At 47.7% G+C, this 16,205-nt stretch overlaps 1 protein-coding gene across 2 annotated transcripts; it reads right to left on the bottom strand.

Moving 5' to 3' along the window:
• Positions 1 to 762: 762 nt before the first annotated feature.
• Positions 763 to 15,875, bottom strand: CHGB (chromogranin B). Of its 2 annotated transcripts, XM_015621390.3 has the most exons (6): positions 15,797 to 15,875; positions 10,905 to 11,031; positions 6,013 to 6,056; positions 4,708 to 4,801; positions 2,240 to 3,930; positions 763 to 1,140 (listed from the first exon to the last, which is right to left on the bottom strand). In XM_015621390.3, the coding sequence occupies exons 2-6, from the start codon at positions 10,933 to 10,935 to the stop codon at positions 1,057 to 1,059; spliced, it is 1,944 nt and encodes a 647-aa protein (XP_015476876.1). In that variant the 5' UTR covers positions 10,936 to 11,031; positions 15,797 to 15,875; the 3' UTR covers positions 763 to 1,056. The 2 variants fall into 2 exon arrangements, with proteins under 2 accessions (XP_015476876.1, XP_015476875.1); XM_015621389.1 differs by lacking the exons at positions 10,905 to 11,031; positions 15,797 to 15,875 and adding an exon at positions 9,663 to 9,768.
• Between the last annotated feature and the right edge of the window lie 330 nt (positions 15,876 to 16,205).

Consider the following 16,205-nt stretch of genomic DNA (forward strand, 5'->3'; position numbering starts at 1 on the left):
CCAGGAGGGCTTGGCTTCCATTCTGGAGCTCCCTCATCAGTGTCTGGACTGACTGGACAGAACCTGGAGCTTTGGGATCAAGTGCTGAGATTTGATAAAGCTGTAAAATTCAGTATTTTGAGAACAGTCATGTTCTTCCAGGGCAGCATTAGCTCAAAATAGGGGTTGTATTTCATAGAAGCAGTTAAAGGTTTCTCTTGGGAGAACAGGTACACTACCTCTGGTTTTATCTACCTCTGCTTCTTGTAAACTTCCCAGTGTTGTTTTTCTACTTTTTGGGAAGTTTCTATTCTCCTTATGTGAACAACCCATAAAAGGAGAGGATGTAGATTCCACCATCTCTGCATTTTAGATGGCTGCTGATCCTAGATACTGTGACAATAAAAACAACAACATGGGAAAAACATGTTTGCATAATAGACCATTTTGAGAAAGGAACAGTGTTGGAACACATGAGGAGTTAATGTGGATCAAAGCCAAAGTGGTTCCATTTCACCAGCAGTGACACTGACACAGTCTCCACTCTGAATCCCACTTTTCAAACGTGCCATAACCCTTGATCAATGCAGTGAAAATATGTAAGGAAACAAGAAATAAATCATTATTGAGATTTCAAATTCCTTCTTCCCTCTCATGCAAACAAAATGCACACAGATGAGCTCCTTGTAACTTTGAAAAGATAGTGGTGGAGGACCCCTATTTTGTGCACAATCTACACACCTGATCCAGCTCACCCCATCAGCCACATGAACAAAGAGAAGGTTTGGTCCAAGATCAATGGTTTTTATTATTGCAAACTCAGACAAATATATTCCTGAAGAACACTAACACAATTATCTCCAAAAGCATATTAAAAATACCTGCCCACATGAAAGGTTATATTACTAAAATTCATGCCATTCAGGTCTCAGGAGCGTAACAGCAAATTAAAGACACTTTCAGCTGTGTAAATCACTACACGAGAGTGGACAGTGAATAGAATTTCCTGGGTTTAGGGCAAACAACAATCCAGTGGCAGTGAATTTACCACAGAACATGGGTAGCACGAGGACACCTTCAGCCTCTCCTGAGGCTGTTGATCTTCTCTGCTATGTTCTGCAGCTCCAGATCCATGGTGGCCAAGTTTTCCAGCTGCTTTTCCTGTGAAAACAGAGAGCGTTTTACACATCATTGTTAGCACTGGCAAATGTTTTGTTCCATGGAAAGGAGAGCAAAGGCCATTTCTGAGGCAGAGTCTGTCCTGCCCCTTCCCCAGTCCCTGAGCAGAGCAGGTGTAAACAGGAGTGCAGCAAATACCTGGGAGATTGGTGAAATTCCCTGCTTTGGATTGAATTGAGGCTGGGGAAAGCATCAAAATTCTAAACTCTGAGAGCTGGCTCCAATTAGAGCCTCGCCTTTGTAGATTTCAAGCACCATTAGCAGTGGTGGCCTCCTGCCATGTCTCAGGTGCAGGTGCTGTCCCTGCGAGCTCCCACAGCAAGCACAGCGTGCAGCAAGGGCAGAGAGCAGCAAGAGCTTTCTTTATGCAGCCAATTCTTTACCATGATGACTCGTCACCACCAATTAACATCTGCATAAATCAGTGCCCAGCCTGCACTGCTCCCAGCACAGCTCTGTGCCCTGCCGATCTGTGACACACACGAGGAGCTCTGGCTGATGGGAGCTAACTGATGGGTGTGGGCTCGCTTTTCCTGGATACTGGAGAAGAACAGGAAGTCCAACAACAAAAAAAGAGGATTCACTACATGTGAACTTCACATAATGAACTGGACTTACAGGTGCAATGCAGGTTCTGCTCTGCAATTCCAGCTGGGAAGTTCATGGGCAGCTGATTTCCCTCTAAACACCCAGCTCACTTTTCAGCTCTGTATTTTAAACAGCCTCACAGCACAAGTGGTGCTTGTCAGCTCCCCCTCTGCTCCTGCTGCAATGGCACCTTTGTTTTGTCAGTTTGTACAGCCTCCAGAGAGAGGCAGGCCCCAAAGAAGAATAAAATCTTTCCCTTCCTGCCTTGCAGCAGATAGGAGCTGTGTCTTTATGCCACAAACTGTGCCCTGGAGTAGTTCAGCAAACTCAAAGTTCCACTGTTCAAAGAAAGCAGATTTTTAAATCACTGAAGATCTCTCAAAATGTGACTTAATCTTGTTGTGTTTCTCTGTGTACAGTTTCCCAGCTACCTTGGGAATGGATTTGGAAATGTGCTCCCCCCAGCTTTTCAGAGGAACTGCTGTGCACTTACCTCCTCTTCCGTCAGGGGCCTCTGGCTTAGGCTCCTTCTGTCATTACCAGCTACGTGACGTTTCTTCAGGTCTTCTCCAGAGCTGTACAGCTCTGGGAGTTCAGCTGACTTCTTCCTGTAGTTCAGAAGCTGTGCAAGTTGATCCATCTTGTTGTACTGCCTTTCCACACCGTATCCGTTTGTTTTGCCAGGATTCCTCTTGTCGGTGCGCCTGTGGTTCAGAGCACTCTGGATCTGCTTTTCTGACCACCACTCGTAGTCATTGTATTCAGGGAAAAGGCTCTTCTCACTCAGGGTGGGCCTGCCTTCCTCCCTGCCCTCCAGAAGCTGCTCCCCTGCACTGTCCCTTTTGTCCAAGTGCTGGCTTTTCCACCACAGCAGTGGGTAGAAAGGCCTGTAGGATGCTGCAGTTCTCTTCTCTTTCTCTGCAGGGAGATGGCCTCTGTATTCTTCCCTCTCTGCAAATCTTTCCTCCTCTTCATTTTCCACCTGGTCACTGCTGTGATGCTTCTTTTCCACCACCTCCTCCTCCTCCAGGCTGTCCTCAGTGCTGTAGTGCCTCCTGGCCTGCCCCTGCTGCTCCTGAGCATGGGCCTTCTGTGACCCTTCCTCTTCCCTGCTCCGGAAGCGCGGTCTCCCTCCGACACGACGCTGCTTCTCCTTGCTGAGAATCCTGTCCAGCCCTTCCTCATTTTCATCAGCAAGGTACATCCTCCCCTCAGAATGGCGTGATCCGTCGTGGTGTCTCCTCTCCTCACGCCACTTCTCTTCGCTCTCCTCACTGTGGTGGTGCCTCTTGTTTTCCTCTTCCCTGCTCTCCTGGCTCTGCTGCCAGCTGTCCCTGTGCTCCTCACTGCCCTGCCCTGCAGGCCTCTCCTCCTGCAGCTCCTCAGGCCCACGCCTCCCAGCAAAGCCACCCTTCTCCTCAGACCCTTCCTGATGTTTCTGACGGTGCTTCCACTGCTCCCAGAGATTGGCCTCCCCTGGGTGTGATCCCCCCGCTGGTTCCCCCCTCTCACCACCACGGCCCCTCTTCTCTTCATAGGAGTCACCCGCTCTGTGCTTCCCATGATAACCTTTGGGTTTGTAGGGTTCCTTTCTCTCCTCTCTTTCTTCACTCTCCTCAGATTCTTCACGCTCCTGCTGGTGAGAGAAACCACGTTCCTGAGACTCATGGTGGTATTTCTCACTCCTTTCTTCCTCTCCCTCTTCACCTTCCTGAATTTGTTTGTGAGGGCTCTGCACTCCCTCCTCCAGGTGCCAGTGGCCCCTGGGGCTCTGATCATTCCCACCACGGAGCTCATCCATGCTCATGCCCTCAGAGTGGGACTTCTTGGTGAGAACAGCAGCCTCTACATCTTCACAACACTTGCCCTCTTTGCTCTCCTCCTCACTGTGGTAATTCCTCTCCTCCTCTCTCCCCATTTCCTGGTAGTGCTTCTTTTCTTCCGTGTGAAGTGTCTGGTCCTGAGCAGGTGTGTGGTGCCCAGCCTCCTCTTCCTTGCTTTTACCTTCCTCACGAGCAAGTTTCTCCTCATCACCTCCTTCCATGTATGTTTTGGATTCCTCTTCTGCCTGCCTTTGCTCTTTCTCCACGCTCCCAGCAGGATGTTTTTCGGTCTCTGCTGGGTCTTTGGGGTGCCTCACTTCAGGCTGTATGTTTTCACTCCTCTCTCTGTCATCTTTGTCACCTACAGTAACAAAAGAAGCATCACGGAGCAATCCAACCCTCCCCTGAAGTGTTATTTCAAAGAGATGACTTGGCTTCCCAAAGCATCATGGAAATTCAGACAGAACTGATTTCTTAATTCTGCTTTTAAAATCTTTTGTTTGCTGCTATTTTGTATGGCTGCCTGGAAAAAGATTAACTAATTAACACCACTTAATTAGGCATTTTACAGGTTACCCTGGAATTTCCAGAATAATTTTCCTTCTTTGGCTTTTTTTGTGGTTGCATTTTTAGTATTCAATCAAGCTAGCTCTCATTCCCATTAAAAATCAGTGGGATCTGGGGTTGTGTTCAGTTCTTTGAATGTCAGACCTGGCCCATCACAGATGCTTATTCACAATAAAAATACAACCATCTATTCCAAGCTACCCAAGAACAACAGGGATTTTTTTATCAAATTTTAAAAGCCTTTTTTTTAATTGACTGAAAAAATATCAAAGAAATCCGATTATTTGCAATAGTTATGCTTCATCTTCTCAGGTTACCTAAAGAGTTTGTCAAGTCCTCTCAGACCCTCCAGGTGGTTCAAGGAGAGGGCCACAAGTGCTGGCCAAGAATCCCTGACAATTTCCAGGTCAGGCTGTTTGTTCCCTCAGCAAGACAGACTGAACAGAAGGAAAGCAGAATTCTGGCACTGAAATCACACAGGCTGAGGTAACAGTTCACCAGCTCCAGCACCAGAGAGAAAATGAGAGATGCATCAAATTCCTTTCCTAAGTTCAGATCACGCTGTACTTACTCTTCTTCAGGATTTCTTTGCATTCAGGATTAATGGGGGGTGCATTGGGCTTAGACAGAGCGTTGGACAGGACCTCCACTATGCACCGGGTTACCTGCAAGGGACAAAACAGGAGAGAAAATCCTCATGGCAAAAATGGAAACTTTACTTCTGACACAGCTGGTGGAAAAGCCTGTTTGAGATCAGAGTTCAGGCTACTGTTAATGAGTTTTGAGTAATCCTGCATCTGGGCTTTGCCCCTCACTCCTGTATCAGTAGGAAGAGAACAGACAGGCCTTTTTATCTCCCCTTTTGTTTGCAGAGGTAAGGGGCTCCTTTTGCACCTTTTTAAATATTAAATACCCTACTCAGTACAAAGGGGAGTCAAACAACATGTGGTAACACACCCTATGAAATAAACAGACACAACACACATTCAAAGTATGAGGATTATCCCGTAGGATCTGTCCAAATGAGGATCCTGCAAAGGCACTTTGGGCTGCCAATACACTAAAACACCTCTGTGTCCTCTGTAAGGGATACAATCCACACCTTTACACGTGTGTGGGCTCTAAGTCCTGCCTGGTTTTTAGCAGTGAACATTCAACTGGATTGTCTGGAAGCAGAGAAAATGGATTGATTTAGGAAAGCCACACAATGTGCTCTAATTCTAAGAACTACCAAAGTATCTCCTGTGTATGAAATGATTTTCAAGCGCTGAAGTTGTTGGTGAGAACAAGTGCTCCTGTTTGCTGGGGGTACAAGAGCTGACAATCTGTGGGGATGACTGCGAGGAGACAATGAAACATTTATAGAGCCATTTATCTTTTAACTACTTTTGGTTATTACCAGGTGTTTGCTGATCTAAATGATCACAGCAACAACCAGTGCAGGGGGTCTGGTGTCAGGGTAAAGGGTCTGGGGGCAACTGATTGTATTTGTTTAATCACACAGGGTAAGATCTCTTTCCAAAGCAGGAGAGGAAGGACTGATCAGAAAGTCTGTTACACAGCTGATAACTGAAGGTATTTCACCTTTCCCTGAAGTTGTCAGTAGAAGAACATGTACTGAGCACAATTTCTGATCACTTTTCAAGCAGCTGTACAATGCAGAGCTTGTGCACTGACACAAGAGGCAGCTCCCATTTCCAGCGAGGTGCAGGCAGGCATCTCCTGACAGCTAAAGGCACCCCAAGTTCCATGTCAGCCATCAGCTTTTAAAAATGTACCCTCAGGAAAAAACATGAAGCACTGTCCTGAGAGTTTAAAGAAATGGAGAACACATCACTGGTATTTTCTGAGGTTGGTTTGACAAGCAGCTACTCACCATTTCTTCAGTATGGTCTTTTTCCACTGGAACTGCACTGGCACCTGAAAGAAAAACCAATTATTAGAAGACTCATTAATACAAGCATCACTGACAGGAGTCCTCAGTCAAATAGGTCTGATGAGACAGCTTGAGTTTTGGGTTGGCAGTCAACTAAACCAGGCACATTCCACATTAAATCTTTCCTTATTTGGATGGAAAAGCCATGTAAAATTGAGGCACAGCACAAGAGGCATGGTAACACTTGTAGCACTAAAATAATATACACCAAGAATAACCCCACCCACAAAAACTGCAACACCAAAGAAAGCCAGGCTGAAATTCCAAAGTGGAACTTCAAATCAGGTCCTTATGTAGCTGCACCTGCTTGATGGTAAAAAAAGAAAATCAAACCAAACAAGCGAGGCCTGTTTGCACCCCCAGAATCTTTCAGCTTTTGAAGAAGCTCTAGGTGCACCCCCTGCCAACAGCAGACCATTCTTCGAGACTCTAAAGCAGCTACTGTCCCAGTCCTGCTGGAGAAATACTGACTCACTTGGAGGTGGCTCCTGGAAGGATGGAGAGAGCCAGAAGGGTCAGGAAAATTTCCATTCACTGAGTGGTCCATTATCATTGCAAGAAATAAACAAAACCCCCTCAAATCTCAGTGGAAAACTACTCTGGCAGGAAGCAGTACAACCCATCCCTCTCTCTCTCTCTCTCTGCCCTGAGGACACGTGGGATAACTCACACTCCTTACACCAGTTCTGCTGTACCTGGGCCAAGGAATTTGCTTTAGGAAAGAATCCACTGCCAATAAAAGCTCCGTGCTGCCTTATTTTGCCATCACTGCTGCAATGTCTCCAGCTGGTTAATGAGCTTGGCTGCTGTGTGTTATTAATAAACTGTGTCAATTCCCATCCACCTGGAGATTTCGAGGAGTGAGGTTCAGCACCGCTGGCAGTCACACAGGAGTGTGAGGAAGCACTCCTGGGCCTGTTGAATCCTGGCTCTGCAAGCCTCCCACACTGTGCAGAACCACAGCACACAAACACACAGCTTGGGGCGCAGCTCTGAAGTCCTTACAAGGGTCAGGAGAGTCCTAAACACAACCATGACCTCAGACTGGCTGGGTCAGTGAGAGACCTCCTGAAACAGATGAACACGTAGCACACCATGTAGATAAAGGAGGTCAGTTTTACCTCTCAGCATCAGGAGAATGAACACCACCCCAAGGAAGACAGGAGCATGTAGCCCTACACTATTTAAAGCAGCACAACCTTTATTCTCTGTGCTGGCAGAGGAAGCAGACGTCCCCTGGAGCACTGACTCAGAGTATAATAGCTGAGCATCATACAATAATGACTCCTGGTATTTCTGTGCTCTCCCCCAAACACATATGTGAGGATGTGCTTCTCCAGCCTCCACCCCTTCCCTGCGTATACCAGTGCCATCAGAGAAGGGAACCCACACAAGGAGAGCACAGAAGGGATTCCCCTAAAATAGCACTGCATCCCTCCCCCAGCATTCCCCCGGAGTGCCAGGTGGTGTGTGAGGGGAGATGGTGCTGCACAGAGCCAACTCTCTCCCTGTCTCTGGCACTCAGCGCTGCCTGAGGCAGGCTCTGAGCTCCCTGACTGACCCAGCGTGCAAACAATGACCACACTGCTGCAGCCCACCCTGCTGGTGCATGGAGGAGCAGGATGGATGTACATGGGGCCAGCAGACAAAGCCCCTTCCGCTAAAAAAAGTGCTTTTCTTAAAAAAGACATTCTCTCAATCCCACAGGTGCTGGGGATGCTGCTCTTACAGCAGGAGCTGCTCCCAGTCTCCACTCACATGCGAGCACAGGTATGAGCCCCTGCACTGCCTCCTCTTGGGGAGGCTCCTCTGCTCCTCCAGCCCCCGAGAACACCTGGGCAAACATCTGATTTTGTCCTTTTAGTGATGCAGCCACAGCACATCACCTGTGAGTGACACCCGGGGGATGTGATAAAGCACAGAGCAGACAAACTCCTGGACATCTTCTCCTACTTCAGGGGGTGCCCTGAGTGCTGTCAGTGTCACAGGAAGACAAAGTCAGGTTGTACCCACTGCCTTTGCTGTGTCATTCAAAAGCTCACAAGAGCTTGGTTCACAGTGAAAGCCAGCATGGACAGAGAGGGAGCATCATAACAACGTCAGGAGAACCAAATGGTATTGGACATATGTCATATTAACCTGCCTGGAGAAACAGAATGAGCCTCCAATCCATGCCAGAGCCTGAAATAACACACTGAGGCAGCTGCTCTGCCAGGAAGGCAGTGGGGAGCCAGCAATGCCCCACTTTTCCCAGGTGCTGGCAGTGCCAGCCCACGCCAGCCGGAGAGAGCTCCCTTGGGGCCACCTGCCACCTGAAGGTGCTGGCCAGCAGGGCTGCCTCCCTCTGCACTGTCACCTGTCACAAGCCATCACCCTCAGGCAGCAGGGCACCCAGCCATGGGCTTGCAGGAACACAGCAGATGGGACCACTGCGGGGTCCCAGAGCAGAGCACAGCCAGAGCACGAGCCAGAATGGGAACCTTGCACCTGAACACACAGCAGGAGACAAACCACAGCCCCACGGAGTGAAGCTAAGCCCTGGCTCTGCTTTACCCTCCTGAACCAAGCCTGCCCAGGCAGTTACGATCAGGCTCTTTGATTTTGCCTAAGTGCTGAGAGTTGATGGATACCATGAAAAATGATAAATGCAGGACAAATTCACAGGGTTTTTGCTCGCATCTCCAAGATTAGAACAGATCTTCGGGTGGGTCCCTGATGAAATCCCCACATGGCTTTGTTTCATCAGTGCAGATGACTCAGTGCAGTGTCATTCCTCATCAAAATGTCACAGTGTCTTCCTAGGCAGGATCACTGAAATTTAGGCATATTGATTCGCAGGACTACTAGAAAGTTCTTGAAGTTAATGTTTAACCAATTCAACCTTTGAAAGCACTACAGCCACAAAGGATGTAAAGAAGTACCTGATCTGTTTGATGGCATAAACAGGAAAAAATATTTGGTAATGAACCCCCATAGAATCTAAGGTATAAGTGTGCTGAGCTTCTCTATGTTGGGGTCTGTCCTCCTGTATTCCACCCTCCCTCTTTGATTTCAATAAAGGCACTTGAAGGCAGTCAACTTCCTCGCACTCTTTGTTGGAGTCAGAAGTGTGAAGACTTCTAACAGACCTAAAGCCAAAATACTCAACCCAGAACGACACCGATTCTTTCAAGCAATGATGTAAGTATGCATAAAACACTCCAGAGCCAAGCCACCACCTCATTCTATTGTGTTTAAGGTTCATTTCACGGCGGGGTTTTAGCATTAAATGCCGCGTGCAAAAAAAAATAATAATAAAAAAAAATCCTATCAGTTAAACCTGCAGAGCCGCTACTTTGCCATCACCTCCCGCTGGCAAAAAACCCAGCAGCACCCTTGGAAGGAAGCGGCACCGAGAAGTCTTTGTGCAGAGATGCTGCACTGGGATAGAAATCAAGGCGGAGCAGGCGGGGAGCTCTCGCCCAGCGCCATCCCCACCGCCCCTTCCCTGCGGGTCCCCGGAGCCCCTCCATCCCTGCCCCGCTCCCTCCGGGGCTGTTCCCCGGCCGCTCCCCGCCTTTCCCCGCGGGATGCGCCCCCGCCCCGCTCACCTGCCAGGGCGGCGGCCGCCAGGAGGGCGAGCAGCGCCCGCGGCCCCATGCTCGGCTCTGCCGGGCTGGGCTGCGCTGGGCTGGGCTGCGCTCGGCGGCTCCGGCGCGGTTTAAAAGGGGATGGGGGCGGAGGAGACGGGCGGGGGGCCCCGCCGGGAGCTGCGTCACTGCGAGCCCCCGGGGGCGGTACCGGCACCGCCGCCACCCCCGTCCTGTCCTCCCCGCTCGGCCCCGGCCGCCCCCTCCCCTCCCGGGCAGCGCAACTTTCTCACACGCTGGGCAAGCCGAGCTCCATTTCCCTCCCTTGGCAACTACCGCAGCCGCCCTTCCTGCCCTCCCCAATACTTCCAAGACCCCCGTGCATCCCCCCCCCGCCCCACAGGAAAGGGGGAAAGCGGGGCTTCCCTGCCTCTTTCTCCAGCTCAGAGGATGCGGGATCATCCTTAGGTATTTCCCACCGTCAGAGGATGCCGAGCCTCTGCCTAAGGGAGGAGGTGCGGTGACCCATCCCTCTTAAACAGCTTCCACGGTCTTTTCCCACCGAAGCCTCTTCAGGTGCTGCCGCAGCCTTTTCTTCCTGCAAGGTTTTTGTCCCTTCCCCTCCCCTCATTGCTCCCTCCTCTCACAGCCTCCCCCTATCCAGTACACCCAGACCCAGAGGACGGCTGGGAAGTAATCCCAGTATTTCCGTCACCTGGGGAGGGAATGAGATGCAGTATTCCCCAGGAGTTCCACCGGGGAAATCACTGCTCTCAGCATCCATCTCCACAGGCAAACCTCTCATTTACTGTGATGATGCTCTGGGGAGCCAGGGGAAGCGTACCGAGATCAAGTTTTACATCGTTTCCTTTAACAGCCCCCGCTGTCCCAATTAGCCCTTAGTGGAATAAAAAGCTTAAATAACAAGTTAAAACGAGGTCTCCATAGAGGAAGCCTGAATGTTCCACCCGGTTCCCTTCAGGGCCAGGCAAAGACCAGAACTCCTTTTGGTTTTCATTAACCCTCAGAGGGCCATCTCGTGTATTTTCAGTTTTCTCTTTTGTTTGTCTTCAGAGCCAAGCAGATGGCTCTCTAATTGCCAGCGTTCCTGGAGGACAATGGATCTACACATCAAGTTGGCAGTTCCCTCTGTTATCATTCTGTGTGCCATTCTATTGTCCATTAACAATGGCAGGCTGTACAACCACACAGCCTTTAAAGACAGAAAACAGGGCACAAGCACAGCGCTCAGATCAAACTCACCAGCAGCTTCAGCGGTGTATAATGGAAGCATAAAGGAATTCCAGCTCCATTTGAAGCCTGTTCCAGGAGGAGACACCAAGGAGGCAAAGCCAGACACCTCGTTCACCTTGTATTCAGTTTACAATTTCTGCAAAATAACAGAACTCAGTCACCTGGCCACAGTGGAAGGCAAACCATCTGCAACACCTCCCGACCTCCCCTCCTGCATGCTGCTCCTGGACTGCCCCATCTCCACAGGCAGATGCTTCTTTGGAAATGTCCAGCCTTGGCTTTGGGAAGTCAAAGCCTGTTTCAAAAGGCTTGTTGAACTTCCCTGGCTCCAAAGCCCCCACGTCCTCTCCTATCTGTGTGAGGATTCAGCCTGGCCTCAACCTCTTCAGCTGCTCATGAGAAAGAATTTTAAGTGAACCATTTGCCTTTTATGTGTTCTCTGCTTCTGCAGGCACATAAATAGCGTGTTTTGCCATTAGTTACGTCAGGGTCTCCGTGGGAGCGCCTGCACAGCTTCAGATTCCATCAGGTTCGGGGTTACAAAGATTTGCAAGTGTTGCAGGAGGTCCCTGACAGGAGTAGGGGCAGAACTGGCTGGAGTGTATCCAACTCTGTCTTCAGGGTAGGATTCCAAAACAGGATCCCACAGACTTTTTTTGCCAGCCTGAGCATCCAAGCATCTTCCCACAGTTAATTAAGTCAGGCTCTATTTTCAAAGCAGCGTCACTTCACATGGACTTTTACAGTCAGGTATCAAGTGGGGTGAATTTCTCTGCAGATCAGGAGAGAGCTGTGACTGCACTAAATCAGGATTACTGCAGGCAAAGGCACATTTCATTTGATCAGCTGTGAAAGGCACACCCCAACCTCCTTTCTCAGATGTGTCAGTACTCTGACTGCAGTGACATCCACGCCTCACAATGTTGTGGCAATCTATTGCTCTATGAATAAACACTATTTATCCTGTGGGGTTCTCTCAAATACAAACGCTTTTAAAAATTACACATTTGGCTGATGCTAGAAGCTGGAACTTCAAAGAATGACAAGCAAATTTCTGTGCCTGAGCTCCTTCTAAATCGAGAAGAAACTGCATGAAGAATATGAGGATTGCTCTTCTAATCAGTTGTGCTAGTGGGGACCATCTTTATTCTTGGATGCCAATTAGTTTTCATGGCATTAAAATACTGCAGCCCGTTTCATGAACAAACTCATCTCTTTCATTCAGCTAAGAGGATGGGTCTGGAGACAGACAATTGCACCTAACGGCCTCCATCTATCCAGTTTTACTAACAGAACCAAAATCCTTTCAGAAACCCTGTCATATGCAGTGCTGATTGCAACGTAAGGGATGATGGAGCTGCACAGCTGATACATTTTTGGGTCATTCTTCCACAAAAGTGAAACATGACTGTTGCCACATGTGGCCTTAGCACAGGGTAGCAATGGCCAGCAAACAGAGCTGCAGCTGAGAGACCCTGTGTGCTACACAGGGGTGATTTCTGTAACATGGGTAAATATATATATATTTTTTCCCCCCTGTATTTATATAGCAGGTCACACTGTGGAGTTTTGTTCATGCCACATGCTCTTAGGCAGTGCAGAAGCAGCTGCTAGAAACTGACTTCTAGTCCTTAGTGTCAAAAGATTTTCCCCATAAAAAAATCAGAAGAATTTACAGGATATTTTTGCTTGAGAACCTTAAAAGTTCAGTCCAACTCCTATCGAATTGTTTTCCTTAGTCTTCTTTAAAAAAAAAAAGCAAATTTTCTTCACTTCCTTCCTTCTCTTCCATGCAGGATCCTTCTAGCTCCTGTTCTTCAGTGATGTGTCTATGCCACAGCAAAGAGGGCAAATGTTATACAGCTAAACTGAAAAGAGGTTTAAAATAAGCCTACAAGGCATGTCATAACTGTTAAATTATATGAAAAATGCATGCACAGACCCTGCTGTGGTCTTCTGGAAAAAGCCCTGTGCTACCTGATATAAATCCTCAGGGCATCTGGATACACTCACAGGCCACAGAACAAAAGAAATCACTGAACCCAAAATGAAGCCAAACCCAAAAGAGAGGTGAGAAAGGGAAGACCAGGTATAAACACAACCATTTCTCCAACATCCCAGGTTTTCCACAGAACACTTTCCCATATGCTGCTCACACATACCTCCCTCCCTAGTCATCCTTCTCTCTGTTTGTTCACACAGATGGCAGAAAACTTGATAATGCTCCTATTCAAAAATAAGTTTAAAATAATAAACAAACAAACAAACTGCATACTTTGGGGCCTAGGGGACAAAGGACAATTTTTCCATATTGCAGTCAGCATCAAATGCCACTTCCTAGGTCCTTTCCCAGTAGCAACTCACTGGCATTGCTTGCTCCAGGCAGTAAATGCAACTTAGCTCCTGCAATTCCACAGGTAAATGTCTCCATGGGAAAGATGACACTGATGGGAAACAACAGGCACATCTCCTCCTATAAGAGAAAGTTGGAATTTGCCTAATAATGTGGGCACTACTGGGATTTTTAGCCATAAGACTTGATTGTTTCCGTGCTGCCTCTCCTCACCTGACTGTCTGTCAGAAAATGATCTGCTGGATTCCAAGTCAACACTGACCACTCCAGATGAATTGGTCATCAAGCTAAAATGCATAAAAGCTTTTGGATCTTGAGCAGGGGCACAAGAAGCCCTGACCTGATTACTCATGGCTTGACAAATCTGGCTATGACTAAACCTTCTCCCAGCCTCAGCTGTCACCAAATTGCCTTGCTGACAACAGAAGCAACCTCCACAGCCCCGGGCACCTCCTCCTCTACAGGGAGGGAAGTAAGAGCACCCCAGCACCCTCCTGACCAGACCAGGGTTCCTGGGCAATGAACAGTGCCCAAAAGCTGCCAACACATGTCTCTGGGCTGGCTTTTGGAGGATTAGCATCACTGCAGGACTGGAGTTCACAGGCAGTTGATGCCCAGAGAGCAGCTGGAGGCTGCTGGAGCATCTCACGCTGCACATCCAGGTGCTGCCCCAAAGAAAGCCTTTCATGAAACAACCCCTGCCCAACACCCCCTGCCCTTTTTTTACTCACACTGGCTCATTAACCTCCTTGGTGAACTTTGGGGCCTCTGTAGTAGAACATAAGACAGGATAGAAATTTCTTTCAGCAAGTGAAATGTGGACTTAAGCCCTTGTATTTTGAGTACTGCTTGTCATTAAGCAAAAATGACTTTAATGGTTGCCTTTGCACTGCAAATAATTACATTTAGGCCATTAAATTGCCCCATTCAGTGTTTCTGCCTGCTTTTTGTCAATTGTGTATATTCCATTTAATATTTAAAGACTGGGGCACTACTCTGACTTATTTAGTAATTAATTTCTTTAAATATTTATAGCACTTTGACTCTCAGCAAGGGCTCTGTTTGGCAAGAACAATACTCTTCTGTGGTTGATAGTGTCATGGAAATTTCAGAGGCAAATTTCCATTTTGTAACAAAAAAAAAATATAGATTTTTGCAACAGATTGTAATGATTTCAGAATAAAGTTTTTATTACTGAACAATGTATGTACTGAAAAAAAAAATCCAGTTATGCCCTTGCACATAATTGCAGACTGAAAACAGTGTTGGGGGATCTATTTTATGACAGCACTATTCACACAGCAACAGGAATTGCCCAAGAAATTTTCCATCACCTTTTTTTGAATCGCCACTGGCACAGAGAACAAAACCCAACTGCAAAAACAGCCTAGGAAAGAGAGAGCAAAACCTACAAAATGCAGGAGGATATTTTGCTAGCACCTCTGCCCCTCGAAATATCCTTTTTTCCTTTTGCAAATCCCAATTTTAAGACTTTTAGGCCCGTTGTGTGAAATGCTGTGTGCTTATAAGAAAAACTTGAAAGGCTTAAGCTTAAAGCCTTGGGAAATGAAAATACCAGACAGATGCTCCATCTGTGTAAATTTGTCTAGTAACCCTGATTGTGGGAAGGAGATCCAAACAGGAAAAGCAGGGAAAGAGACCTTGGAGAAGACTCTGCTACCCTGGTTATGAGAAAAAGAAAGCCATAGAGGGTGGCTGTGCCAGCACTCAGGTGTGGCACACTGAGCCTGCAGGTTGTCATGCCCTGGCTTTGGGAAAAATCAGCTGCAGAGGCACTCCGTGGGAATGGGAACAGGAGGAAGTGGCACAGGAACCAGCCTGGTGCTTGTCCAGCACACCATTGCATTTTCAGCCTAATTCACTGCTGCCTTTGGAAAGACTCCCCCAGCCCCCAAAATAGCAGTCTGTCTCCTCATCCCAGAAGAATTTTTTTTCCCTAGTAATTCACGTGCAACCAGTCTATTCTTGAACACCAGACAGGCAGCATTAACACTCCCAGAGACAAAACCCAGCCACAGGACTTGTCTGCACTCACACATCCATTGACTTGGCTCAGGGACCAGTCAGACCTGGGGAAGATGCAAAAACGAGGATCAAAACCAAGCTGGCCACACAGAACACGTGCTGAGTCGCATCTTAAAACAGGGGGCCTGGACCACAGATGCAAAATCTCTTATATTGTTTGAACCTCTCATTGCAGGGTTTTGAGGAGAATTGCTGCTAGAGACATGGGTGTAAACGCGCTGCCCTTTCACTCTTCCTCTGAAACTCCCAGATACCCAAACCAAGCTGCTGCCAGATTAGAAAAAACTAATCGGTGGAAGTCATGCTGAAAATGTGTTGCAGGGCACAGCATCCCCACCTCAGTATCCTTAATTACAGAATCATCCTGCTTCTCTGGCCGGGAGGTGCTGATTTTAGCACCCATTTAGCACCGTTCCTGGCTCATCTCTCACAGCAATGCAGATAACAGAGAAAGTGATACCTGCCCTAAGGCTGATTGACATTTCCCATTAGGAGAACCTACCTTCCAATGCAAGTGAAAGTTTGTTTGGCTTGAACTGATGGTGAGATTTTCTGTGACAGCTGTTCTTTCATTACAAGACTTTCCCTCCCAAGTCCCAACACCTGCAAATAAACAAGCCATTGCAAAGGCAATTTAAAAAAAGGTTTGACCTTTCAGCCACAAATTTTCTGGCTTTGGTTAGCTACTGCTTTAATCACATCTTATTATTTCATGCTCTGTGTGCTACGTGCCAGATTTTACTTTTAAGGAAGATATGCTGGCATATGTTGTTGCCTAATTGATGTGTGTGGGAAAATAGTCATTAGGGAAAGCCTACAGAACAGGGTTATTTTTAAAATGAACTTCTGTGTTGTGGGAAAACATATGCCCCACACAAAATCACCAATGCTCAGTAGTGAAATAGCCACAC

Source organism: Parus major, chromosome 3, assembly GCF_001522545.3.
Source record: "Parus major isolate Abel chromosome 3, Parus_major1.1, whole genome shotgun sequence".
NCBI classification, from domain to species: Eukaryota; Metazoa; Chordata; class Aves; order Passeriformes; family Paridae; genus Parus; species Parus major.